The sequence below is a fragment of the Gallinula chloropus genome (genome assembly GCF_964237585.1).
Source record: "Gallinula chloropus genome assembly, chromosome: 8".
NCBI classification, from domain to species: Eukaryota; Metazoa; Chordata; class Aves; order Gruiformes; family Rallidae; genus Gallinula; species Gallinula chloropus.
In genome coordinates, this window is record NC_140093.1 from 24,969,659 (window position 1) to 24,997,642 (window position 27,984).

General features: G+C 46.6%; 1 protein-coding gene across 1 annotated transcript in view; it reads right to left on the reverse strand.

Annotated features, from left to right (window-relative positions):
* The window catches only part of EPHA4 (EPH receptor A4), a gene marked incomplete at both ends in the record, with an annotated part of 98,830 nt that extends 78,829 nt beyond the window's left edge, over positions 1–20,001 (reverse strand). Inside the window, 3 exons of the mRNA XM_084267489.1 lie at positions 14,202–14,865; positions 18,890–18,957; positions 19,911–20,001. Of these exons, the coding sequence (XP_084123615.1) occupies positions 14,202–14,865; positions 18,890–18,957; positions 19,911–20,001 (823 nt within the window). The remainder of the gene's footprint in view (positions 1–14,201; positions 14,866–18,889; positions 18,958–19,910) is intronic.
* Positions 20,002–27,984: the final 7,983 nt, after the last annotated feature.

Sequence of the window (27,984 nt, forward strand, 5' to 3'; positions counted from 1 at the left end):
GTGGTTCTCATAGCAGAAGTAAACTGCTAGCTGCTCTCATCTATTTGAGACTAACCAGCTTAATCAATATTGCTTCAGTACTCTCTGTTCTGTTCCATCAGTGTTTTAGTGTAACTTTTCCTTTGGCATAAACACAATAACGCCTTCTACACCATAGCAGGAAAAAGACCTGTTCACATAAAGGATGGAAAACACAACGTGGTAAAAGAAAACAAGTGACTGGACTTGCAACAGTGCAGGTACCAGGCAGAGAAATAATAGCAAGGTTATTTAAATAAGTTTGAATAATTTATTCCTTTTGGAAAGGCACATTTTTCCTGGCATGACCCAAAAAGAAATGAACTGGCAAAGGGAGCATTTCTCCAGCACAAACATTATTAACAAATGCCATACTATTCCTGTGTGTCACCAGTAAGCAAAATCAAACCCACTGCAATACAACAACAACCAAAAAAAAAAAGCACTAGGACAGAGCGTACATTTTTCTTCCTCTATACTTCAAAGTCATAAGCGCTCCTCATATTTCACGGTAAAAGGTTTTATTTCTTGTTTCCCGCAGCTCAGGTAATGATATCGTAACTCAAAGGTGGTGCAAGGCTTGCTATAGCTCTGACCTCGTAAACTATTTTAATATCCGTTCTCCGCATCCCCACAGAGAGAGGCCTGCACCTGAGCAGGCGATATCTCCTCAGTAGGTACCTGTTTATTCAACTTAGGAGGGAGCACATGTGCTGCACATTAAAACCAACCTGGATGCAAATAGAAGGCTTCCGTCGGCGTGAGGGAGGCCATCTTTCAACAAGCCCAGGTAAATTTGCCAAGTGTCTGAGGTGCGTGGGAGGGAATGCGAGATGAAGCCAAAACACAGCAGAGACGCACAAAGCACAAAGCAGGGCGCACAGCACCGCATCTGCCGCACGCAGCTACTCCGGGCTTCTTGAAGTGTTACAGACCCTGTGTTGTTCTGGAGTGGTGAAAGCAGTGCTGCTGCAAACGGGGGTGGAGGAAAGGCCCAGATAGAAGCAGCATTTCTGCTTGTCTTTCCAGGCAGGCCAGTAACCGGCAGAGCTCTTCTTGGCTCCTTTAATGCGTCCTTGCCATACTATATCATTTACACAGGCTCAGATAAGGAGGGGGACACTAAAGCCAGCTAAATGAAGCTACAAGCCTCCTATGTTGAGCCTTCAGAAAACCAAAGCCAACTTTCTGAAAGGCAGGGCCAGCTGGGCGTCCCTCTGGCTCTGCAGGGAACTGCAACAAACCGATAGATAGGTGTCCAAGACACCGAAGTTCTGATGAGCTGAAATTACCTGGCTAGTTAACTGGAAAGCTGAAATGTGGGAAAGAACTCTATCAGCCAGGAGACCTCCTGGGGAGAAAGAGATCAGGAGACAGCACAACTGGGTCTAAGTCAAACCTCAAGAGCTACCTTTCAGCTGTAAAATGACCGTGATCCCATAGCAACTGTGCAAGAGAATTTACCACAAGAGATTATGCTGGAGACATCCCCAGTTAGCCTATTCCCCTGCCACACCGGTGGATAACCTGTACTTAAACTATTGTTGTTTTGGTTTTTCTCCTCTGGTCTGGCCTAACCTCCTTTTTTTTGCAACTTAATTATTTCCTGCCTCATTACCAGCTCCATCCTTACAGCCAACTTCTACACACCTCCGGTTAAAGAAGAAGGGTGAGAAACATTTCAAGCTACCTCCAACTCTAAGCAAGTCCAAATTTTGAACTCATTGAAGTGAGCTGTGCAATAAGCACTAACACAGGCGGTGGAGATGCCTTGTCTCTCAGGCCTGTACCAGTGCTGCAAATCCATCAGGCAAGGTCTGCACTAGTTAAAAAGACACTGCCTAGTATTTCAATTATTCCCTTCTGGAATAAGGCCAAAAATGCACTAGTTGATGTGAATACATAAACAAGAGACCACTACTTTCTGAAAAACATCTTTGAGGAACAAATTGAAAAGGGCTCTCAAAGAAAAATTCTCCTTATCACATGTACTTACTTGTTATCAAAGGTCTGCTTGCATGATTCATGATGCTGAGCTCAGGGCAATAAACAATTTATTTTGAGAAATCACATAGAGACGGAATAAAGATACGGGAATTACCAGCTAATACGGAAAGAAGAGGCAGGTCAAATCAGCACTGGGCCATGTCGGTAGTATCTCTATAGAGCATCAGTAAAACAATAAAGTTAATTTTATACCAGGCTTCTCATTCTTCAGGTTTTGTTTTTTGTTGAAAAACAACAAGTATAAAGAAAAGGACAGGTGCTATTCTCCAAAAACAGTTGTAGGATCTGATTTTCCATTTCTGAACAGGCTTGAAAACTCTCATCCATAGCCTCACCACTGTGGCTGACAACCTCCCTGTACAGACTCAGTCAGGGCACTGTCATCAAGCAGGTCCAAGTCTCTGGACTATAGAAAAACTCCAGGAAGACATTAAGAGCCTTTTTCCAATACCTGCCAACACTATGGCAAGGGAGCAGAGCTTTCATCATAAAGAGTGCTAGGTAAGTTGCCAGACTATCACATTTCCATTTTCACTTCAGATTGTTTTATAATGGGCAAATTCTGACTTCTGCTAGACTTTGACAACCCCTATTAATTCTGTCCAAGTGACACAGGCATAATATTTGACCTAATTGCATTTTAAAGCCCAAATAATGTCCTTCCACTCTGGGCCGAGACAGGCAACTTTTTTCTTAGCCCTACCCACAAGTCCCTGTGACACAATTACTCAGCATTCGTTAAAACGAAGGCCTCACCTTTCATAATTGCACAGTCACATTTCTTTGTGCAGGGTCAACCAGAAGTCCGGAAGGGAGACTTGCTGATTGACACAAATACATATTTCAAAGGGCAAACTACAAAGTCAAATAAAAGGTGGTGTTTGCACAAGAGCTAACTTAGCCGTTTGGCATTCTCAAAGAGCCCAACAATCCCACGGAAAAACGTCTCTCCTTTGCACTGCCACACTGCATTTTTAACTCAAGCTTTAATACAGGTGTACAAAGAGGTCAAATTACCACGTTCCCTGCAGAAGGCTGGCTACAACGCACAGCCACAAGAAAGCCAGCTTTATGGGGACCTTTAAAGAAGCAGAGCAGTAAGGTGGGCAGAGCTGCTTCTCCCCAGTATTCCCACAGTGAGCTGACAGCTGCTAAAAACTGTGCAAGTTAGAGCTACAGGGTCCTCTGATTGCACAGAAGAGCCAACCAATGCCCAACCAAGAGGATAAGACAGAGGAGACCTCCTTTCCCATGCTTTCATACGCCAATTACAGTTCACCTTGAACTAAAAGGACCAGCACTGCATAGTCACTGGTCCAATGCAGCCTAACTGCAAGGACAAAAAAACACTTTAGGAGGTCACATACTGTTCTGGAGACTGAACCATTCCTGTTGACAAGGGCTTTTCCCTGCAGTGCTGCATCAGACCCATGGTGCATCTCCTACAGCCTCCATCAGTCAGTGCTGCTCCCTGGCAGCAGACTTGAGTCCCTTTCTGGAGCCAGCCTTGGCAGCACTGTGGCCATGGTCAACACACTCTCCTGCTGCTGCTGCTCCTCCATGCTCTACTGCAAGTGACTGTAGGTGGATTTTGTTCTCCTTTCACAAGTTATTCTATCCCAAAAGTATAAATGGGTGCTTGAACAGTGCCCACAACCTTTTGAACTCACTTTCAAGCTACTGAGTGTGTTGAATTCAGGGCTACCAAGTATGCTAGATCTGGGTGTGTTAAAAATGGGTCCCAAGTGCATGGCTTCAGAAAGCCACCAAAAACTTTAAGGTGAATCAACTAAATGGATAAAGGATCCACACATCAGCAGATTCAGGCTAAAAGGATGGAAACAGTCTCACAGGTGATTAGCAATGCACCTCAAGTTATATGCACTGACTTCACCTCTTCAGTTGATTCCTTTCAACTCCCCACATAGACACAAACCTTTGAACCTCAAAGCATTACAAACCAAAGGTACATTATCAGCCAGGTCTATATGTATGCTTGTGTACTCAGCACTCACTAAACTGTCATGTCCAGCCCGAAGTATCAAATCCAGCATTTTAATCGTGTATGGATTTTCAGAAGCAGTCTGTATTTGGGTCAGCATGACAGAACTGTGTCTGGGATTAGCACAGGAGGACAGTTTCTAAAGAGAATGATTTCAGCAACAAACTGGAAAAAAAGTTCTTTTGCATCAAGTGTAACTATTGCTACTCTGAGATTAAATATTAGCTGGAAAGTACTCTCATTAACTACAGAGTCCTTGATTAATGAGCAGGTAGAGTGCATGCAGGGACCTGGTCCTGATTTCAGCTGTCTTATTAGCTCTACCGTGGACACTTCTGATTATCACAAAAATAAATTAGGAAATCCAAGAACTAATTATGAGTGGACAAAACGTGTCAACCTAATAACTGTTTTACAGTACTGCAGAGATTATGGGGAGGTTGGCAGATGTGCAAGATGCAAACACCAAAGCCACTAAAAAGAAACAGCAACAGAACTCAGCTATCTTCTAGCATCTGTGGCATGGGAGGCCACAGGAAGCCTCCCCAGAAACAGCCTTTAGTTCAACAGAACAGCTCTGGTACAATTCCCTACCGCAACCATTTGTCCATTGTTTTAGCATTGGCGGGCACAGGGGGAACCTTCCACACTCATCCCCATGCCCACAATGGGTTGGAGGGACCGTCTCTCTCACTAAGGCACAGGTATCCAGCTCTGCTCAGAGGCCTCACTCAGGGAGGCTTCATCAGAGCTGAGGAGTTTGGCAGCCAGAACGCCAAGGGCAGGGGAGAACATCCCACACGCAGGTCCTGGAGGGTGCCACTGCAGGTTGAAGGCACACAGGCTGGGGCTGCTGACCACGCACTCAGGAAACCAGAACAATCTTCTTCAGTGTGTCGGCAAACACACCGGTATCTGAGCATCTCCTGCTGCAGTACTCAACCCGCAGCCACTGCCCCCAAGCACTTCTGCGAAGCAGCAGGGACTACCCACACACCCTCTTTTGAATTTCTGTTTACTTGTCTCTTGAAACAGCCCAAAGAAATCTCTTACACATGCCAGCTAAGTACAACAAAACCGAATACTCCAGGATCTGAGGAGGAGTTCAGGCAACCTGCGCCCTACAATTGATCTCCTATTTCTCCCTACACTTTCCTTCTCATCCTCTCCAGAATCACACAAGCTGCCTGATCTTCCCCAAGCTGTCAACTCCCCTGAATCCACTTTCAAACAGCCAGCCTTGAAAGAGCCCGGGCACTAGACCGAGCTGCCTCAGCTAGATGCAACCCGTGCCACTATGGATGGCTCCCCGGAAAGGCAGGGGTGCAGCTGGCCAGACCCGAGCAAGGGCTCCCGAACCCAGCCCAGAGGAGAGCCAGGGGAAGGTATTGATCCCACCCTTTTAACATGTAAATTCGACCAGCAGTTGCTTCAGTCATTGCCAGGCTGGACACTTCAAAAGGAAACTGTTTTCAAAGCAGCGATGTCTTTTTCAACTGCAGAAAACACTTAAAACCGAAAACAAATTAATTCAAGCACCAAGTTCACAGAAGCGCTGGTCGGTCGGTATTCTTCAGCTCCCCAGACAGAGATGTTTGATGTATGGAAAGACAGACTTGTTAATTAACGCTATTAAAATGTGGCCTGGCAGGAAGCCTCTGGGATTTAAAATAAGAAAATCCACGCCCTTTAAGCGCACCCTTTAATGCAAAGATAGCCTATATTACTATCAAAAAAATTTGGTCATGGCCTATTGAAGCATTGCACTGACTTCCCACCACCACCACATCTGGGGAGTAAAATGTATTTTAAGTTACATCTCCGTAATTCGTTTTCTGTAATTTAGCATCAACACCAGAGATTGTTTTGTCCTCTCTTCTCGTTGATACTGGGGACAACAAAGCCAATTGTTCAATCAGTTCAGGCCACCGAGAACACACAGCAAAGCCCTGACAAAACCCTCGGTGTGACAGAGGCATTATTAAAACATTTCGGAAAGCAGCAGCGTTATTGACTAACGCCTTTGCTACCAACACACACTCTTCGATCACCGGCTAAATACAATGTGAGGAACGGATACAGTGACAGGGTTTAATTAACGGTCTGTGGAAGTACTGAAATATATTACATACACAAAATTTGCAGGCAGAACAGAAATCAATGGAGCGTTTTGCTACCGTTTTCGTGGCTGGCATCATGCTCCGAGTAAAACCAGGGATGAGCTGTGAAAATCAGGAGTGCTCTCCAAGCGAAGGGAGATCGTGAGCTGTAGCTCTGACCCACCGCTTATTACCCTGCTTTCAAAGATTAAAGAGCAGAAAACACATTTCCCTTCAAGTATGTCTCTATTTTAAGGCTAAAGTCAGCGGTGGTCAGGAAGGAGAAGAGCTGAATGCAGACGAAGGAAGAGCCACCGAGCTCAGCCCGTTTCTCAGGACCTCAGCCCAGGGCAGCTGTGACCCACCGAGCCCAGCCCCAGCTGCACCTGCAGCACCAGTCACCCCCCTCCATGCTCACCTGCCCCACAGCAGGAGGGAATTCGGGATGCCACTGACCTCTAACCCCTGGCTGAAGGGGACAAAAAGTCCATCAGAAGCCAGAGGAGAGCTTAGGCAAAAGGTGGAAGCCAACTGTCAACCTCACATTGGCTCTGGAGGTGGTGGCACCATCAGAGCAAACAGCCACAGAAACAAGGCACGAACAGATAACACCAGAAAATATGAACAAAATGGAACTTGTTTCCTTGCCACTAAATTGTTAGCTTTATGGGACTTCATGCTGAACGGCATGAAAAAAATCCAATTTGCTTTGAAGCACATTAGTTTAACATCCTAATTATTGTTTACATTGCCATTTGCCTTCTATTAAGAATTGAATAATTACCCAGCACTCCATAGTTTAAAAATACAAGCAAACAGGATTATCTGGGTAATTAAGACACTGTACTGCAGCTTTGTACTGTGGCTGTACAAAGTATTCACGTATACAAACAGAAGCAATAGTTATCGATTGCCTTAGTTCCAAGGATGTTTTACAGAGTTCCAGTGTGTAAGATGGGTAACTCAGAGAAAGGCAGCCAATGCCTTGTGGCAAGCGTGGCAGGGGAAAGAACTACCTGCCAGCTGGAGCACTAGACAGTCTTCCCTCTGGTCTCATCTCAGCCACAGACATCCCGTACATCTCTGGGAAAGCTACCCAGTCTTCCTCCCTCCGTCCCCCAGCTGCTGCAGCACACGAGCATCCCTCCTCCTCCTCCTGCCCAGCCCGCAGGCTCCCTGCAGCCTGTGCTGTGTCACACCAGGCTCCCAGTAAACACAAGGCCAGTTCTGAGCATACTTCTTTCAGAGAGTTTGCATAGATCAACTTAGTTTTACAGATTCATTTAGTGAGATTTAAACTCACCCATCTAAAAAAACCCACAAAAAAAACCAACCCCAAAAGATCAAACCAACAATCTTGAGTTTTCTCTGAGCATCCATGACTAAGTGAGCCAACGCAAACACCAACTGTACAGTATAGCTTTTTTCTTTTCTTAAACCTTAATAGCCCATCCATATTGTACTTTAAACAGCATGACCTCCCCTTCTGGGTGACTGTTAGGACAAAAGCAAAGTTTTTGCACGTTCCTTTGTTGTTTTAAAGAGCCTTTCCTCCATTTAATTACACCACCAGGTTTCACACTGTGCAGTTTACTACCCCTGTGAAATTACCTTCAAGTTAAACACTAATTGGACATCTAACAAAAACTAACCCGCCCCCCCCACCCCCAACCTTGTTTTTCCTCCTGGTTTCTTATAGGATGCAGCCCCAACACAATCAGGGTCCCAATTTCATACCACTGATTTATAAAGACACAAAATGAAAAACAGTACTTTAAAGAAATACAGTACATTCATGCAGCATGTGTTCTAACTTACATCAATAAACCTTTCAGCAAATCCTTTCTGAACAAGCCTGTGTTTTGGGAGCATTTAATGAGCCTCAGCTTTATTTCAAGCCAAAGGCAATTTTAAGTAAAGTTGAATAAAGAAAAGTTAAAAAGAAAAGAAAGCCACTAAAACCAAAAATAAAATAAAATGCGGGTTCTTGTGTAATCATGAGGCTTAAGAACACAGAACTTTTCTCACAGATTATTTTTTTTTTCAATAAATAAAGACAGCAGTTCATTTGTGCATGTTTACCCAAGTGCTACCAGCCCTTCTCCCCCTTGGGCCACACTACAACCGTAGGCCAAGCCTGTTTCTGCCCCCACCCCAGACTTTTTCACAAGGGCCAAGCAGGTCAACCCAACACAGAGGAAAAGTGGTGAGACACAGCCCTTCAGTGCTTTTTCACACACGTGTGTGCGCACACTCACAGCGCGGGACATCCCACCTCCTCAAGAGGCTTATCCACCCCCCGCAGTGGAGACTGTAGCTACGGAATGGCTTCGTGGTCACCTAGAGGAGATGACACCCAAGGGCCTACAGCCCCACCAGACATAAGGAACGGTGCTCTCTGTGCCTCCGGACATCACTTGACAGAGGAGGCCAGGGTTTCAGAGCACAGCGCTTTCCCACACTCCTGCTGGAAGCGAGCGGGCTGCTGAGAGTGGGGAAAGAGTGACAGTCAGCAGTAGTCAAGAAGAGACCTCAAGACACAAGGAGCACACTGTGCAAATACTACACTCTCTCTTAACAAAGAGATCAAAAAAAAAAATCAAAACAGAATGCATTTGCATAAAATCCAAATCTTTGAGCTCTGCATAAACAGAAGGAGATTTTGGCTGGCGTTTCCAAAGGAAGCTCTTATCTCCTTTGTGAAATGGGGAAATGGGTGTGCTACTTTGCATGAGGGTGTATACAAAAGATGTAAATTAGGAATTTGCTGCATGCAAAAGGCAAAGCCACCCGACAGCTGCCAATCCCCATTCACAGGGAGAGGTGCCTTAGTCTCCAGCAGGAGGAAAGAGAAGGGAACCAACATGTTTGCTTCCCAGGGAGGTGGAACAGGCTCTGAATATTCATAAAATGGCCATTTAGTCATGGGAGTGTTAATTGTCTCTGATTCCCAAATTGCCGTGACCTCACCTGCTCCCCACAACGTATCAAAAGGATGTGGCATAATAGAATGAAACCAGATAAGACATTTATCTCTTAAGTTTGGGGGGCTTTCTGACCAAGTCTCAAAAGACTGAAGCGGACTGCTGAACATCTCTTTAATCATTTCTCACAAGTGCAATAAAGACCAAGTTCAGCAGAGTGTATTACTAGACAGATAATAACCCTTACCCTGTCAAGATCTAAATACTGAAATCATCACACATAAGATCAGTTGTCTGAAAGTTTTGGGTTGTCCCAGTCCTTCTTTTTCTTTTCTTTTTTTTTTTTTAAAGAAAACACTACACACTAACCAGAAGATGTCTCTATGTCCCAACAAAAGACTACCCAAATCTGCCATGAAATTATGAAAGTCACACCACAACAGCTCATCTGGCTTTGATTCTGAAAAGCGTGCTTTCACTAGTACCACACAGAACAAGGACCAGATAACGCTCCCTTGTGTACCAGCAGTTTTGTGAGGAATTCAGAAGGCAGAAATCGCAGCCTTTCTCCAAGGGATACAAGAAGGGACAGTTGCTCAACAACTGTAGCTTCACTTCTGAGGAGGCCAGGGAGGAGGAAAGCAATACAGAGCCTGCAATGACATTTAAATTGAGATTTTGAAATGCACCAGGTGGCACAGAAATCACAGAGGGAACAACCCTTGAAAGATCTATTGAGCTACATAAGAACATAACAACCAGACCACTTCCACAGCAAAGAGAACCAGCTAAATTTGCTTCAGACAGCCTGTGTTTCAGTATCGCTGCCATGCCCCTCCTGGTAGCTTCCGTCTTCCCAGCTCCGTTTAAAACGTAACATGTTGAGTCTGTGCATTTTTTTCCCCCTGCCAAAAATAATCAACCTGAAAAAAAAATCCTTCTTGAAATCTCAAATCTGTGCAGTCTTAGTCACCCTTTTGATTACCCTTTTGTGCAGCCAGACTGTTCATCAGCGTTATTCTGACAAAAAAAAAAGTTGTCTATGACTAAAACGGGAAAGTACACACAATTACTTCACTTCCACACCCCTACAAAACCCACCATCCAAAAATCTTATCACAGAAAAAAAAAAAGTAATTAGATTGTACCCTTCTGATGTAAACTGAACTGCTGCTTGCAATGATCACAGCCACTCTTCAAAGCCTTCGAGATAAAAAGAATCTTATCGTTCAAATTATTACTTCATAGGGATGCTCTTATCAAAGTTTGAAGGAAAATTCTAAAAACAGCAGTGATATGAAACCAGGACTGAGCCATATTTTAAATGACACTGGATTTTCTGCCAATTGGCCAATTCACAACTCAAAAAAGCAAGTGTAGATGAAGACAAAGCTGTTGGCTCTCATAACCTTTACAATATCACAGCAAAAATCTCAACTGTCTCACATATTTATACTAAATGGCAGGTCTGAAATTGAGATTTGTAATTTCACAGCATCAAAATCATCACAGATGGCTACAGTCTATTGCTTCTTTAATCTGTCTTTTCTCCCTTCCTGCTTATTTTCCCCCTTCCTTGAGTTAAAAGGATACGTGTTTTATCGTAAGGAAATCACAATGAAATCCAAGCCACATTATATTAATATGTAACAAAACAATTTACATAACAATGACGCATACAAGCAAAGTTTTAAAATTACTTTATGTCTCAACTTTGCCCTAAAGTGCTCCTTATCTTAGCCTCAAGAGATGCCACTAGTTGGGATAGTCACATTCCATCAATAATATTCCATGTCTGTGCTCTCCTAAACAGATAGCCATTAACAGGGGACGTTTGGGGGAGAGTAAATAATCTGGGTAAAAAAAAAAAACCACAAACACAACAAGTTGGGGGCTTTTAACATCAAGTTCACAGCTACAAATTCAGCCGTAAGCAAGGAATCGGTGCTCACATCAGCGCTCACCTAGTATTTCTACTAGTCAGGACCAATTTTGTGGATTCACCCTTGTGACACAACTGTGAAGCTTCCCAAATAAATAGGGATTAAACATTTGGCTCCTTTCCCTCCCTGCCCTGGGTTTTTGCATATACACAGATAGATACACACACAGGCATTCAGTAAGACAACTATCATCAGTAAAGTCAGCTGGGGAAAAAGAAAGCATTCAGAGGAAGGACAGTTTTGTGTGGTCACGTTCAAACACCTCTGTATCACCAACACCATGTTTTAAAAATCCTGCTCAAGGTCAGAGAGTCATTAACTCCCACTACAGGAACCACTTCAGATGGGAAGTGGCTTCCCATTACGCTTCCCACACACATCAGAAATTAAGCAGAAGCAGCTCAAGGAAACTGTATTATTTAAAACTCTGAAGGTTGTGCAAACTTGAAGCAGCTCATTGGGCAACCCAAGCTCCAGCTGGTCTGTCCCAGCACTGCAGCAGAGGACAGGTCCCAGGAGAGGACAGGGAGCTCTGACATCTCCCACGGATCTCCCAACAAGTGCAAAGCCCCAGTCCACCGGCCTAAGCTATTTCTGCCCACTGAGCTTTTGTCAAACATTTAAGATCTTAATCAATCCTAATTGACCCTAGGATCACAGGGAAAGATGGATGAGGAAACGGACAACCTCTGACCTTCCCTTGTATTTGTCCTGCCACAGTCAACCTACTGAAAAACAATTGAGGTGGAACCTACTCACCAGCTCCAGCACAGCACCCTTTTACGGCCTTTCCCAAACTCAGAGTCTCTCCCCAGCCCCCACTCCTCTGTAAAAACCACAGGAATCCTCCTCACTTCATCCTCCTCCTCCCCTCCAAAAACCTGCCGGAGCAGAACATTTGCTGAACTATGAAGTTAAGTGGGGTAAGGAAAGGAGAAGCCCCATTCAGCAGTGTCAAAGGCCAAACTGCTTTAACGGCCTCACTGGAAACCAGAGAGCAAGCTGCATAGTTCTGGTAAGCTTCATGAATTCATGAAGAGGAGATTCCCAGTAAACTGTTCTGGCTGGAGAACAGCAAGTGTGAGAAAGGGAAACCACAAATAACCCCTGATGAAACGGGTTTAGTGCTTTCAAATTACATGCTGGCTCCAGTCCTCTCGAAATGACTAGTACAGGCCAACTTCACTTCCGAATACCCAAGAGACAGAACATTTCTAGCACCTCTGTAAACATGGCATCACCTGATGCCATCCTTTCACTTGGGAAGCAGAGGAATAGGTTTCCTGAGCCCAGACAAGAGCCACCTGGCTGCAGACAAGAGCCAATAGACAAGCTGACATTCATCCTCGAGGTCTCATCCAACACCACCAAAATAAATAAATAAATGCATCCCACTATTAGCACTGCACACCAGTAAAACCTCAAGAGATTTCCCCTTGGACAACACAGGATTTGTTAGGCAATTAGCTCATCATGCCTGGGCCTCTGACACTGAAAAATGGTATATGTTGCTGTGATTGACACAGATCTGACTGACCTAATGGGCCCTTAGGAAAAAGCAGAATCATGTCTGTGCAATAAATCATTCACTTCTTCCTCTCACAACCCTGGCTGTAAAGGTGTCAAGGAGCCTTGCCCAGAAGTTACAAAGCTATTAGAAAGCACCAGCATCTGCCCAGCACCAGCAGCTCTCCCCAGCAGCACCAGTCAGCACCACAGCCACAGGTTTGCCCCTTTAACCACACATACGTTTCGAGTTTCTCCCTCACAGCATTCAAAGAAAAACTCACCCAAAACCTGAAACCTCCCCCCCATCCCCAAAACCACACCACCAACACAGCACCCAAGTAATCCACCCCAGACAGGATGCCTTGTCGTTGTGCCACTTCTCTTGCCGGTCTCTACAGAGCCCATGGCAGTTGTGCTGCCGATACCATTCCGCACGCTGTTGTTTTTCCATATAGTAAACCCACTAGAGATGAAGCCCAAAGTTGATACTTAGCACTTCTTCCTGCCAAAGCTTAATTTCAATGCATAATAATGAACTGTCATATTGACTGTAAATTATCATTTAAAAGGAAACAAGGAGGACATTGAAAAGACAGGGTTCTCTTAGGAATCTAGCACAAAACAGTCCGGTTACTTGTTCCGCTATCTTGTTCCAGTCTCAAGATGAAAAAATGACCTAGTGAAAACCACACCAAGTAGATGTGAAGCAAAGTCATCTGGATCCAAAGAACCTTTTCCACAAACGTGGGTCTAACTCCACTAAGGAATTAAGCACCTTCCATTTAGCACCCAACAGAATTAAGCCCACTGACTTGTGCAAGAATCCATTTAAATCTGACCTTAATTCATGCTTACAGGAGTAAAAGTTTAAATAAATTATCTTTACTCTCAGCTTCTATAAACTCCCTTCTCTCCTTCCCTAACCTTTTACAACTTCTTTTTCCAAAAAGGGGAGGCAAAGAGAACATAGGTTTTGAAGGTTTTTTTTCTTTTTGGAGTAATCTGTCTTTTATACAAACTTTAATCCCCAATTCCACAGCACACAGGATGGTGTGTGTGGGAGGGTGGGGTGGAGACTTTTAGCATTTCTAAGAGTATCCTAGCACCTCTATTGTTAAACTGACAATAGAGACCCTCTGAGAAATGAAAATATTTAACAAAGGCAGCAGTGTCAAATATCAAAGGGTTATTTAGTGCTAAAAATTTGCAACAAATAAAACACCAAAGGCTTCCCTTTCCCAAACTGGGAAAGTAATCCAGCTAAAACTCCTGTTCTCCCCCTCCCCAGCTGCTTCTTACCCCACTGCATTACACAAAGAGGTCTTTGCCAGAATTTCCCAAGCCTGACAAAATTCACTTCAGACGAACACTTAAAGATTTGTCTCTCTAGATGAAGCAGCTCGACCGCGCTGTTTCGCGGTCACTCGCACTTCAGGGACTATCGTGAGCCAATTCAAATTTAGGCGCCTGCTAGAAAATGTGTTTCGCCTTCTGCCTATTATGGCAGCACCATTGGTTTTGCATTATGTAATTCTTAGCCTTGCCACCTGGATCTGCTGGACTTCTTCACTAAACCCCTCTGTCCCACCGCATCCCACAGGGGCTGCTAATTACTGGCTTTACTCCATTGACTCTCATCCCTGATTCAATTACGCATTCAACTAAGCCCTAATGAAGAGTACAATATGGCTCATCCTACCTTGGCATTCACCATTACGCTCTTCATAGCCAGCATTGCACAGACAGTTGCCAATGGGCACCAACCACTCGCCATCTGCCCCACAGTACATTTTTGGCACATCCTTCTCTTCCGAGTTGTTGACGCAGGAGCCGCGAACCTCCACCAGCGAGGATGTATCAGCCCCGGTAATGGTGTCTGGAAACTGTGCCAGGTTTCGAACGGTCAACGGGCACTTCTTATAGAAGACACGAACAGACACCAAAGCAATGCAGGCACCCACGTCCTGAAAAGCCAAGTAAAACCCTTTCTTGCTGAGTGGTCCCACATCCCGTATCTCTGTATTCAGCTTCATGATCCTGTCACCAATGTCCACCTGGGTGAAGCTCTCATCAGCAGCAATGGTGTCAATCTTGGCAAACTGGCTCTCTCGAATAAAACGCTCCTTATCGTTGTTTGATTCATAGTAATAAAGGTTGAAAGTCTCTTTGCAAGTTCCCATGACACCCGGCAGGCTGTTGCAGTCTCTTAATGTGAACTTGATTTCAATATATACCCTTTGAGCCCCCTCACGGGGAATCCAATCAGTTCGTAACCAATTATTCTGACTGGGCTCCATCACATTGCAGACTTGATAGGTGCGAATCGGAGTGTTCTTCTCATCCATAATGCTTACTTCTTCCCACTGAAGAGGGAAAGAGGAAGAAAAATACATCAGCATTAAAAGAGACAACAGAGCTTCATAGCAAACATAATCTGCGCTCCCACAACTAATACGGAGATCACATTTTTCCCACTACAGAAAAACAAAACAAAAACATCAACCAACCAAAAAGCATGGGCAGAGAGTAACATCTGTGTTCCTGGCACCACTAGCACATATTTTAAACTCTTAAGCCACCCGCTATTCTTTCTCTAAGCTGCCAAGTACTTTTCTGGGCTAGCCACGTCCCAGGCATGCTCAGCAAAGCCTTTACTTTGGAGCTGGACTGAAATAAGAGTCTACAGAGAAATGGGTCCTTGACTTGGGTGACATTTAGAGCCAGAAGGACAAGGTAGGGAGATGTCATCATCAGTCTAACAGCAACTCTACCGTAAATTTGCTATCCAAACAAAGTTTCTTATTAGTGGGAAGATGGGAAAAGAAGGAACATTAACACCTTGTTCTAGAGCAAGTGTCAGGAAATAGTCTCAAAAACCCAGAAAGGCTAGCAGTGAGGGTAAGCGATCAAAGATCAGGGTAGCAGTATGCTTCAAAACTTTTACATCCCTCAAATCAAGTTCAGGCATCTTCAGAAACACCAAACTAACAGGCAACGCCGTGAAACAACAATACATGCAATCAAAGGCATGCATGGAAAGAAGAGATCTGGCCCTAATCCAATAGTTCAGCATGACAAACTTGTAAAGGGAAAGCATACATAGGCAACAATTTAAAAAAGTAATAATTGTTTTAAGCACGTAAGAGAATGCTCCCCTGGTTGGGAGAGAGATCTTTCCAGCAAAACCCCCATAGCATTCAGTATCAGAAAAATCCTTCTGTTAAAAAAAAAACCAAAACCATTAAATAATGATACACTGCTTGGGTTTGCAGACACAACAGTGAAGCACACAAAATTATCCTTGGAAAACAGCAGCAACTTTAAAGAGACTTCCCAGAAGTGCTTTTCAGAGCTACTGAAGCCGTGGCTTTGATAAAGAGAAGCCTTCTTAACGTTAAGGGGCTTCTTGTCTAACATCCTGCATTCTTCTCACAAGGATTGCTCTTATGCAAGTGATTTTTACTTAAAAAGATTCCAGCTTAGCTGAATCCGTTTATAGAATGACAGTAGTTAGCACCATGAGTCACTAGGAGCAGAAAGAATAATATTTTATTTGCTGCCTAGAGATAACTGCAAATTAAAATGAAGAAGGGGGGAAATCAATACTCAGCATGTCATTCCTTTTCACAGAAGAGGAAAAAATAAATCTTAAAAAGCCATCTATCAACGTAAAGCGCAACACGGTGTTCGTAAGAAGACAGAGTTGTTTAATTTACAGCTGCCACAGAGCCAGTTCACTGTTATTGTCTTTATGATCCACCACTTGCCATCCTCCTTATCTTCAGGCTGCCTACACTACCTATATTGTGTGTGGTGGAAGAGAAAGGAAGAAGCAGAGGGAAACAATACTTGTTGATGGGATTTCCTTTAGTACATTTAGACAATGGAGGATGCTGCTAGAGGATTCAATAAAGAGACTGCTGAGGTCAACAGACAGACTGCAACTAACTTCAGTAAGTTTCAGGTCAAGGCTCTCAGCACGCCCCTGTCTCCTGACAAACACACAAATACATCAAGCTGGGTTTCTTATTTCATAAACACACAGACACAAGACAAACCTATGTGTGTCTTGCTGTCAGAGCTGAAAATAATTACAGCCCCGAATTTCCAGCCACTAGAAATTATTTGTAACTCGAAGTATGTGGTCAAAGCTGTAACTTTGTGCTTTCAAGCTGAAATTAACTTTTATAATTCAGCTCTTCCCACGGTTTAATGATGCAGACTACAACATTCTGGGCGCAAAACCTGCTTTTCAACTGTGAAATGCAAGAGTAAATCATTAATTACGTTTATAATGCAATTCATTAATTCCTCCAGGGCTACTATATATTTGATTACTGCTAGTCACTGCTAAATGACTACATTTATCTCCAGTCCTTCTTATTCACACAACCCTCACACCTCAGGAACTGCATGGTACGGATCTAGAAAAACATGGGGTATAACAGGCAGGAAGGTACATACAGTTAAACTAGCACTGAAGGACAGAATCTTCCCAGGAAGATAAAAAAGGAGTTCATTTCTGCTGCTTGAAATAAATCTGCAGCATATGAAGTTAAAATAAATGCTTTCCAAGCAGTGTATCTCAGAGACAGACCATGTACTCTTAAATTTTTCACTACTGGCTTAAAAATAGAACACACGCATGTGGGTTTAGTGAAACGAGTCACGTCCACAATCAGAGCACACATTTCCTTCTCAAGCTTGCATGGCACTGCCAGAGAAAGCAAGGGGGAAAAGGGGGAATCCAACAGCCCCTCATAATACACAGCTGTTGTCCAATCATCAATTCTACTATAAACTTCTTAAACTTGTATTTTAGGTCCTATTTTATTATACAGCATCGATATCCCTTGGAGAACAGTATGAAAGACCCCGTCTCATTAAGTGACCTTTCCAGGGTGCAGGATTAACAGGGAAGCCTGACTCTGGCCGAGATAGAGCTGTACCTTTCCACACTGTCAAAAGATCTGGGCAGTTGCCTGCCACCGGCTGTGAACGTACACTGCCGGCACCACCAGAGGCCTGCCAATCACTTCACCACTCTGAATTTTGGGGACAGCACAGTGCGCTGGGGCAGAGCACAAGCCAGGACTGTAGTCAAGTTCACCCAGAAGAACAATGGGGGAACAAAACAATCCCCCATTCTCCCATGCTATGGTTATTCAGAGCTTATGCATAATGCATCACCAACCAACGCAACCTCAGATTCCTTCCACTCGCTGCTGTTTCCTTAGCTCTGCTTCTTCCAGTTACAAGCGGGAATGCACACAAGAAAAGTGCATTTGTAGCTTTCCTGAAGAATCCCGTGCTTTGTTGTGCACAGGTCCTGATCTTTCAGCATTTTTATTTTTCCACTCAGTTTGACGTAGTTCCTTCTGCTTAGGCACGCTGTGCTGCTTTACTCATTCAATGTAAGAATTTGATGGGGGGGGGGGGGTGTTTATATATACTAATTTTTGCTAGCAATGCTCACTATCTTCCTTAAATTGTTTGGTTTGAGAAAGAAAAGGCCTAATTGCTTTTTTTTTTTTTAAAAAAAAGTCCCAAGAGATCCCATGAAGCACAGTCTTCAGCGGATTCCACCAACTCCAAAGTCCAGCACTCAGAGGAGTTTCCCTCACAGGCCCTGGGCACCCTACAGGCTAGGGCACAGACGAGGGAGCAGTAAGGTGCTCATCCACTTGTATAAAGTTAAATTAGTAGAGATACCTCACCCACAGCTCATGAAGCAAAGGGGCTGAAAGCCCCAGCGATGGATTAGTGAATCTGTTAACGTCGCTGCATCCCCACCAGGCAGTGAATGCAACCAATCTTCTCCCATGATTTTCTCTTTGAAACGTACAGAAAAAAAAGAAACTCCAAGGAATCACTGTCAAGCACAGGGTGCTTCTAGTTTATCTGTTCAGACGCCAAAACATATGATGTTTACACACTGAAACAGGGCAACTGTCCCGTCACACCAAAAGGTCTGTCTTGTATATTGATCCCTACTCCCTCATCCAGAAATAGAGCAGCAATTGCCCTGAACATCCCCCAGCCGAGACAGCCCGTAGATATAATAATTACAGTCAAGAATGCCAGTTCAGTCACCAGATCACATTTCTTGTTGGTATTTCAGTTTTAAATAGGCATCTAAGCCCATGCTTCAACCAATCTCCTAATTCTGAAGCCTCTTTTCTGCCCTTTTGGTTTCCACTTCTTCCATGACAGAACTATCCAAAGGGGGTATAGAGTTTCTCCAACAAAGAGTAATTCACTCGGTAAGCCAGGGAAGAAATCTGACCTCTTCACCACAATCAACAATAATCGAGCCATTAGGACTCTCTGAAAGTTACTAATCACCCCCTTTACCCTCTGGATCAGATAGCGGTTTAAAAAACTTACCCCTCCTTCCAGGGGACTCGCTATCCACCCCAGTTCTCCCTGAACCGATCTGGAATCCAGCAAGGTAACTGCGGAAAGGTACAAATAAAACAGATTAAATTCCAGCCGCCAAAAGGCACTACGAAACTAAACCGTTCACCTGAGCGTTTCCATATGTGCGGAGCGCGACCGCACCATCCCACCTCCAACCTGAGACCTTCCTTCCCACCGCGCCGGTGCCCTCAACGCATCGCACCTCGCCCCGGTACGGATCCGAGGACCAAGGGGGGGGGTCAAGCCGCTCCGGGGCGCGGGGCGAACCGTGACTTCCCCCGGCACGGCTGGCGGAGAGTACGGGACAGAGCTCCCGCTTCCCGGGAGAGCGCGGCAGCCGCGAACGGGGCGCTCCGAGCGCCGTCCGGTGCGAGCGCAACCGCACCTCGGCCGCGAGTGGAAAAACGTTACTAAGTGGGACCTCGGGAGTCAACCGGACCGGCCCGGGCCCGCTCACCGAGACACCTCGCGGGGGCTCCCCGACGGGGCCAACGCGCCCGCCCGCCCGGCAACGCGACCGCGGGCTTCCCCGGCGGAGCCGCCGGCCAACCGTCCCGCGGGACGGCCCCGGGGAACGGCGCGGAGCGACTGAGAGCTCCTGGGAGAACCGGTTTAATCAGCCGCCCTCCCGGCTCGGGGCCGCCCCGGCGCGGCGCGCCGCTCGCGGGAGCGCTGCGGTCCCACGGGCCGGGCCGGACCGGGCCGGCCGAGAGCACCGGCGGCGGCGGCGCGGGGAGGGGAGACGCGCAGGGAAGGCAGCGGCCGCTCCGCCCGGCGACACCTGTGCCGCCGCGCCGGGGCAACCCCCCAGAGCGCCGCTCGGCCCGGTATGTGGACGCCGGACGCCCAGCCGCCGGCCGGGACGGCGCGGCCCCGGCGGCGAGGGGAGAGGCGGCGAGGGGGCCGTCGCCCGCCGCGGGAACACCGAACTTTTCCCCCCGGCGCCGCGCCGAGCGAACGCGGGGCCCAGCCGCGGGACGCGCCTCACCTTCGTTGGCGGGATAGACCCGAGAGCCGGTGACGGCCCCGCAGACGCCGACGAGGAGCGGGAGCAGGGCGCAGAACGGGACCCCGGCCATGCCGCCGCCGCTCCGGCCGCTCTATCCCAGTGGAATAACTGCCTACATGGGGCGCGCGGCGGGCGATAGACATTGCCAAGTGGGCGGGGCGCCACCTGCCCGTCACACCGCGCCACCAATCGCCGCCCGTCCCGCGCCACTCGCCCCGCCCCCCCGCTCGGCGGCGCGGAGCCGGGACGGGCGCTGCGCCCCGAGGGCGGCCGGGGGCCGCACTGCCCGGAGCTGGAGGGGCGCAGCGGGCGGCCGCCGTCCCGCCGGGAGGTGAGCGCTCGGCGCGGGACCTCAACGTTAGCGAAGTCTGAGCACAAAAATGACAGAAAAGCAAACCGAACAGGCGGAGAACGCCGAGAGCAGCGCTCTACGCTCTGCCCCGGTCCGCGGAGCAGCGCGGGGTGCCGCAGGCGCTCCGCGCAGTCGGACTTTGCCGCACCGAGCCCGGAGCGGCCCCGGGTCTCCGGAGCCTCCCGCTGCCCCGCCCTGGCGCGGCGCGACCGTTGAGCAACAGCTCCACCTGGCGGCGGCGGCGCGCCCGGCGCGCCACCCCCCACCCCCCCCCCACCGCGGTGCTCGGTGCCCCGGGGGCGGGAGGTGGGAGGGCGCCGGGCTCGGCGGGAGGCGGCGGTCACCGCCGGGAAACGGGTTTTCCAGCCACGCCGCGGGAGAAGCGGGCAGCTCTGGCGGACCCGCAGCAGCTCCCGGCCGAGCTTCCCCGGCCACAGCGGCGGGAGAGGCGGGGACGCGAGCCCCCGTTTATCGCGGACGCGCATCTCGTTAACGCTTTTACGCACAAGCGCAGCAGCTGCGGAGGCGGCTGAGGAAAAAAAAAAAAACGGGGTCTGAAGCGAGTCCCTGCGGCCGCTGTAATTGACGCTGCCGAGACCCCTCAGGCCGCCCGCGCGTACACCCCTTCCCGCAGCTACGCGCGGGGTGGGTGCGCTCAAAGCCCCCCACGGGTTGTGGCAGCTGTACCCCTGACCCCCCGCAACTCCCCGCGGTGGCTGCTGGCGCTAACGCCGTGCGGAGGATGCTCCTTGCACCCAGGCAGACGTAGCCGCATCTCCGCTTTGCTCTGCGCGCCCTGACCGACAGACTTTTCGTTCTGAGCTCCCGACACGCGTGTTCACAATAAATCCAGTGTTTTACAGTCCGCGCAGTCCCCGGTGTGCCAGGCAAACAGCGTCCTTTGAGCAGCCCCGCATTTAGCGAGCGGCCGGCTCCCAAAGCACGGAGGGGCCCGGGGGTGGCGGGACTGGCGGGACAGGCTGCGGCCGGCGCCGGTTCCCGAGCCCCGAAGCAGGGACTGCCCGCGGCTTGCAGCTCCAGTTACCGTAACGCTGCCCAGCAGCCCGCGCCGCACTTGCTTCGAAAAGCCTCACTCACGAAGGCCGGTCCGGCAGGAGCCTTCCGGCCCCGTGCCCTGGACACCCTCAGTTTTCACCCCAGGCACTGGGCGGCGGCGCTGCCTCAGTTTCCCCCGCGGGTCAGGGCGGTAACGAGCCCGTTCGCCTGCGGGTGCCGGTCCGTCCCTCTCTCTTTGCCGCTTCTCGGTGGGGACTAAACCTGCTGGGGTAACGCCGGGTGCGGTGCGCGTTCCCGGGGCAGCCGCAGCTCTGCTCCGTGTCCGTCGTTCACCCCCACCCCCCAGCATCACCCCCTCGGCGCCCTCCCGGTAGCGCAGATTGAAATCCTGCCCGTGTGAGTCCCGGCCCCCCGACTCCATCCCGGCACCCCGGCTTCAGGGAACCGCACTGAGACTCCCTAAATATTTTCCCTCAGTCTGGGGTAAAGCGAATTCTTGCCTGGTTCACCCCAGTTCAAGCCCAGCAGCCCTACAGCAGCCCCGCCAGGCAGGAGAGCATCTTCCGTCGAACTCAAAGTTTGACTAACAATTCTGTGCCCCAGGAAGCGAGCCTGTCGTGAGCCAGCTGCTGCCTCCTTAAACCATCGCACTTTCCCCCCAGTTCTAATACCTGCAGAACATCATACTTACTGCCTTACTACTAGTTTTTGCTTCAAAACACAGCCTATCCTTCACTTGTTTTCATTTCTAGGTCCCACTCTAGGCAGGATGCAATCTTTTTGTTGTTGTTTTTAAAGCCGCTTTAAAAATGTTCATTTAGTCGGCATTTAGGATGAGGCTTCGATCCTCCGAGGCTCAGGCTGTTTTCCTTTGCCTTGAACGTTTATTTGGGAGGACCCACCAGCAGAAGGTAAAGATAACTCTGCAGAGGCAGCGGGTGTGTTTTTCCCTTTCCATAGAAAATAACTCTTCTAGGCGGCCGCTTGGCTAATGGGAGTTAGAAAACAGTGCAGCACTGTCAGTGCAACTGTTAAAACTTGTACTTCCTGACTTTAATTATCTACAAGAATTCTTGGCCTAATGAGAAGGAAGAAAAGGATTAGTTCCTTCTTTTATTATTTACACAAAAATATAGGCAGTCCTCAATTAAAGCAATCTGAGTGCTGCTTTTTTTTCCCCCCATCTTTGATGCATCTGACAGATCTGCTCTAAGTCAGGATAAACTTTATAGGAATAGCAGAGCATCAAAACATCTCTTTTTTTTTTTAACTGAAGTTATTTTTGTTGCGATGCCAGAGAAGTCAGTTGTCATAAAAATATTAAATACTTTGAAACCTTAAAAATATTTCTATTATATTAAAGCAATTTAATTTGTTTTAAAAAATGAAGTAAAATAAACACAGACGATGTAAAAAGCCCTGCAAATGTCATAAACTAAAATGTTCGCAATTCTACCAAATCCACTACGTTTTGGCTCCAATAAAAGGCGCCTTTTAAGAAGCCTTGCCAAAATAATCACAATTTCCTTACTTTGTGTCATTTCAACGGATCGTAAAAGCCCAGCTTGGTTTTAACAGATGTCATCGATACTTGGACTGAATTCTCTGCTCAGCTTTAGCAAGTAAGTCCACCTTACAAGAAAGTACCTGACAGCAGAATTTATTCCTTAAAATTTTGTCACAGCCATTGGATCTGTTACGTTTTTCTTAACTGCCTATTAACTGAGCAGCCTGCGCTGCTGCCAACCTGCCGGCTTATATTATTGTAACTCACTATCAGGAGCGATTCGGCTTTGATGGGAACTAATCATGTTTGCACCATAATCAAGTTTACACCATTTAAACGGTCAATTTAATGCATCTCGGAAAAGCACAGCCAGCGCCTCTTATAGTCGCCTCAGACCCTGTATTTGTCTCAGCTCCTCAGTGAAGCTATATTCATTTGCAGCACACGCCGTAATAATTATGGAAATGCATTAAATGTTTGATCCTGCCTGCTTCACAGAGGTCAGCCCCAGCTGAGTTATTTAGATCTGTTTATAGGACTCGAGTGGTAGAGACAAGCAGGCACGTGAACATGCACACACAGAGCTTTAGAGAAACTGTAAATCATCTTGAAACGTACGGGCTGAAGGATTGTTTTATTTCCTATTCATTCACAATTTGTTTTCCTCTTATTTTAGAACACGGAGGGAATATATCAGTATCCAAACAGGCAGGCACTGACACTTGTGGTTTGTCTCCAATGTATTTCTGCAGTTAGTGTAATTTACAAGAGAGCATTCTGAATGCATAGTAAGTCTCACACACACACCTTTATATATATATGCAGTTGCTTTACGTTTTTCCCAATCACAAACACAACATTGATAAGTCAATTACATTACATTCCCTGAAAGGCCTGTGATTTTGGATTAACATTCCGTTCTACTTTTACTTTCTTTTCATTCTCCATTTTTCTGTGTCCACCTACTCGAGCTCGTCCATCTCCCCAGAAGCTTTTTGCTGTCAGTCAAGTGACAACCTCAGTAGGAAGCTCTATGTGTTCACGGGCCTCCTGAGGCCCAGCACTACATTTAGATGGGGGGGAAAAAAAAACCCAGGAAAAAGAAGAAAGGTGTGGGGGGCAGGGAAGCTCAAGCTCTGCCTTTAGTATGCAATTCCACAGCCTGCAGGAAAAAAATTCACCCGGCTTCTCTGAAAAGCCCTTTCCCACAAAAATGCAATCCCACTTACTCCACTCCCACACAACTTCCTCACTACTTGGCTATTTGCAAAGTAGTGTAAAATAACCCCAGGAAGTCTAACACACACACACACACACACACACACACACACCCCAAGTCTCTCTATCAAAGGGAATAATGCCCCAAAGTGCACCTTTACCCGGCTGGGCACCCGTGAGTGACTGCTGGCTCCTTCCCAGTGTGAGCGCTCAGATGTGCCCAGCCTTTCCCTCCCTGGACTTACTGATTCTTAATGGACCTGTAAGTATGAAACATTTGCTGATAAATTAATTGAGAAAATGTATTGTTAGGTATTTGGGAATAACAGCTCTTTATCTGATATGAGTATGATTCCATTCCTCAGGTCATGTTTACGTTAGGTGAAGTTGCAGTAATACAGAAAGCCATAGCAGGAGAACATGGACGTGAAGGCAATACATACGTTTCTATAAACATCGAGCTGGCAGAATGATTTTGTTTCAGCTGGGATTAGCAGGAGTTTTGCTGCTGACCTCAATAAGAAAAGGATCAGGTTTATAGCTCATTTGCAAATCCACTTTGCAAAAAAGTGAGCTCTAGGCACTACAGATTATTTACACTTCCTTTTCTTAATCGTGATCATCATCACAAGAGTTTCCTATTTATTACTGCCTTGATGCTGACTGCAGGACCTGTGATAGTGTCTCTATTCAGACTGGGCACACACGGCGACCTGATATGCAGCCAGCCAGACAGATGCATAGATTTTTTGCCTTTTCTAACCAGCAGTGCTAAGGAAAACTAGATAACCGTAAGTGAAATGGAAGAGGACTTTAATGACAACTGAAGTAGTATTTTTATTACATTGCTCCTGACAGCACAACTCAAATCTCATAGCTAGTCTAAAATTTATAAAATGCCATTATCCAGTCCCTGAAAGGAAATCCTGTCACCAAAACTACTTACAAAGCCAGGTGCTTTTACGATTCAGGTTATGCTTCCCAAAACAAACAAACAAACACTGAAGGGCACTGGCAAAAGCTAAAATCTGAAAAGTGGCACAGATGGAGCAAGAAAAGAATGAAATGCACCGGGATGTCACACCAGGTATTACTGCTTTTCACCTAATAAGCAGATCAAATGTGATAAAGACAAGTGCCCGCTTCCGCAGCGAGGTGTCAGCTCCTTGCAGCTCTTGCCCTCGTTAAGACCAGGGTGCAAGCAGCGACCTGCAGGCTCTTTCGCCGGGAAGCGTGACCAATAAACCAGTGCAAATAACTGTAGAGGGCTGCAGGTTGTTTGCAGGGCTAGCACAGATGCTTGGCAACCCGGAGAGGAATGTGCCTGCCTACGTTTGGCTGAAAGGTTACTTAAAGCTGTGGAGGTTAGCAGACACCTTAATTATTACAAACTGCTTTAGAATATCACTGGCTTTGTAGTGCCCGTCCTTTAGCAGCTGTGCTTCTTACTCATTCATGAGCATTTGGGAGTAGTGTCAGCTTCCAGAAAATAAAAGTTCCTGGGATGAAGATGTAAGGACAGGCGCGCACTGGCCTGGCAAGCGGCGGTTGGCTGGAGGATGGCTGCTGGCAGCGGCGAGGGCCACCAGCCAGAGGGGAGGCTCCTCCTAGGAGCTCTCGGAGCGGCTGCGGGAGAGCGTGCCCCATTAGGATCGAAACCAATGTGAGCCGAGGAGCCTCTGCCAAAAGTTGTTGGGAATCTCTTTGTAGCCATTTCAGAGGAGCCTTAGCTGAATTCGAAGGGTAAAAGCTAAAGTTTGAGCACAGAGAATTGCAAACTACATCCAGATTTCTTTACGAGCACACTCCCTGCTTCCTGCAGTGGGAAAAATATTTAGTCAGATACACGTTCCTCTTCCAAGAACAGGGTCACAGTTTAAGCTGTCTGAACTAGATTCTGCCCTGTACCAAGGTAAAGTGGAATTTTAGTACCAGCTTAGCTACTAAGCTTTAATAGGTAGGCAGAATTGTGCCCCACATGTGACACAGAACAAAACTAAAGTTAATAGAAATTTAAAAATTGTTCATAGATTTGTTTTCATTCTGGAATTTTAGGTTTTCTGCCATAATTTACTGTAGATGCTATCATTTAAAAAAAAAAAAGTGGATACAGGATTACTTTTATAGCACCACTACATGTTCTGTATAAATGAAGATAATTTTTGTGCAAAGTCTCTGAATTGTCTTTTTGGTAAAATAATCAAAAGAGCAGGGTGTCAGAGCTCTAATTCATTTTTATTCTGTGTGTTCAGAGACAGCGATCTTTGCAGAGATTATTTATGCAATGATGGTACCAATCAAACTGCACCAGAGACAGGTTCCCCACAGAGCACTGAAGATTTCTGGCACTTCTAATAGAGTGTAAATCCTAATTAACTCAGATTAAACCATCCTATCTGAGATAGTCCTCCCATTATTATGAACAAAATATTTGCAACCATATAGAAGAAGACGGTTAGTGTTTAAGCTAAGAAACAAAATCAACACCTCTTTCTTTTTTCTTTTTTTTCTTTTTCTTTTTTAATAGTAGGGCAGAGGAAGAGTGTCTTTCTTTAGAATTAAATATAAATTCCTTTTATTTTTAAAACTGGAAAGCGTTTGTGCATTTTCTTCTGTGCACAGAGGCATGACTGACACATTCACAGGACTGGAGAAAGATTAACACTGGGAATTTACATCTGGGAAAAGGGCTCTGCTCTGAGCTCTGTACAGCCTTCCTTGGGGACTTTGAGCAGCCACCACAGCAAAACCTTTAAAACTGGATGTAGAAGATTACCTCGAATGCCCACCTTAAAGCAGCAGTGCTAAACAGCTATCAAGTCGGAGAGATCTGTAGGCACCCAGTGCCTGTTGCTCCTTTCTTGAAAAGCCCGTGGAGATGTGTGGTTTCATTTGGGAACATCCATAAGGCACTGTGGGACTTGTGGTCTGTAGGCTAGCCAACCTTAGAGTAATAATGATGAGCTTACTGCAGAACCTGAAGTGCTGCCTGTGTTTCTGTGTCCTGATTTCAGAGATGCCATAGATACCAAAGGACGTTGTTTATCATCTAAGAAATTATTTGTCTTGTTTTAGGGGAAGCACAAACAGGAGAAAGTGAGCATATGCATATGTTCTAGCTCAGTATTTGCACTGATTTCATAGCAGAATACTGAAATTTCTGGATTAACTTCATATAAGCAAAACAGTAGAGACAGAAATGAAAACCCACGAGGAGGACAAAGGGAAAAACCCACCCCTCGCTTCCGTGTCAGGAAGGGGGCAGCCACTATCTCCCTCAACACTGTCACCCATCTTGGAAGAGTATGGGGAGAAGGTAGTGTGTTGTGTTTGGTAGCACTGCCACTGTATTTCCTTGTTCTTTTTCTATTTATGCCCATCTGCTGAGTCTTGTCATGTACTGAGACTCGTCCACAGGTGGGTAAGAGCAGTGAAGAGCAGGAGCACATCTCTCTGAATTCTGCCTCATGGCAAGGTTTCCATTGGAAATGACTCACTGGTATTGCTGTACTGAGACAGTCAGTTCTAAGACTTTCCTAACACGTACACAGCTGGTAATTCCAACAACAGTTTTCCCTCTCACATTTCCTTTTGCAGCATCCTGAGGTAAACAGCAAATATATTACGTTCAGAGAGAAACATGCAACCACACAGCTTTTACGGGCAGAAGAACACCACCCTTCCCCACACCTCTCTCCCCTGTCCATCACCATTACTAATCCTTATTCACCGTGCCACGGTGGCTGCAGTTTCTAACACAGCCTAAAAACAGTGGTGTAAAACTTGCTTCTGCTATTTGAGCAATGGGTTCAATTCTAAGGAAGAGTGTGACTGTTTATTTGCCTTGGCTGGCTGGAGTCCCTTGTCCCCCATTTCCAGGGCTTGCACAGCACTAGAACAGAAAAGAGATGTTTGCTGTGCACTGGAAACAAAAGTAGAGGATTACTGGTCATCATTTT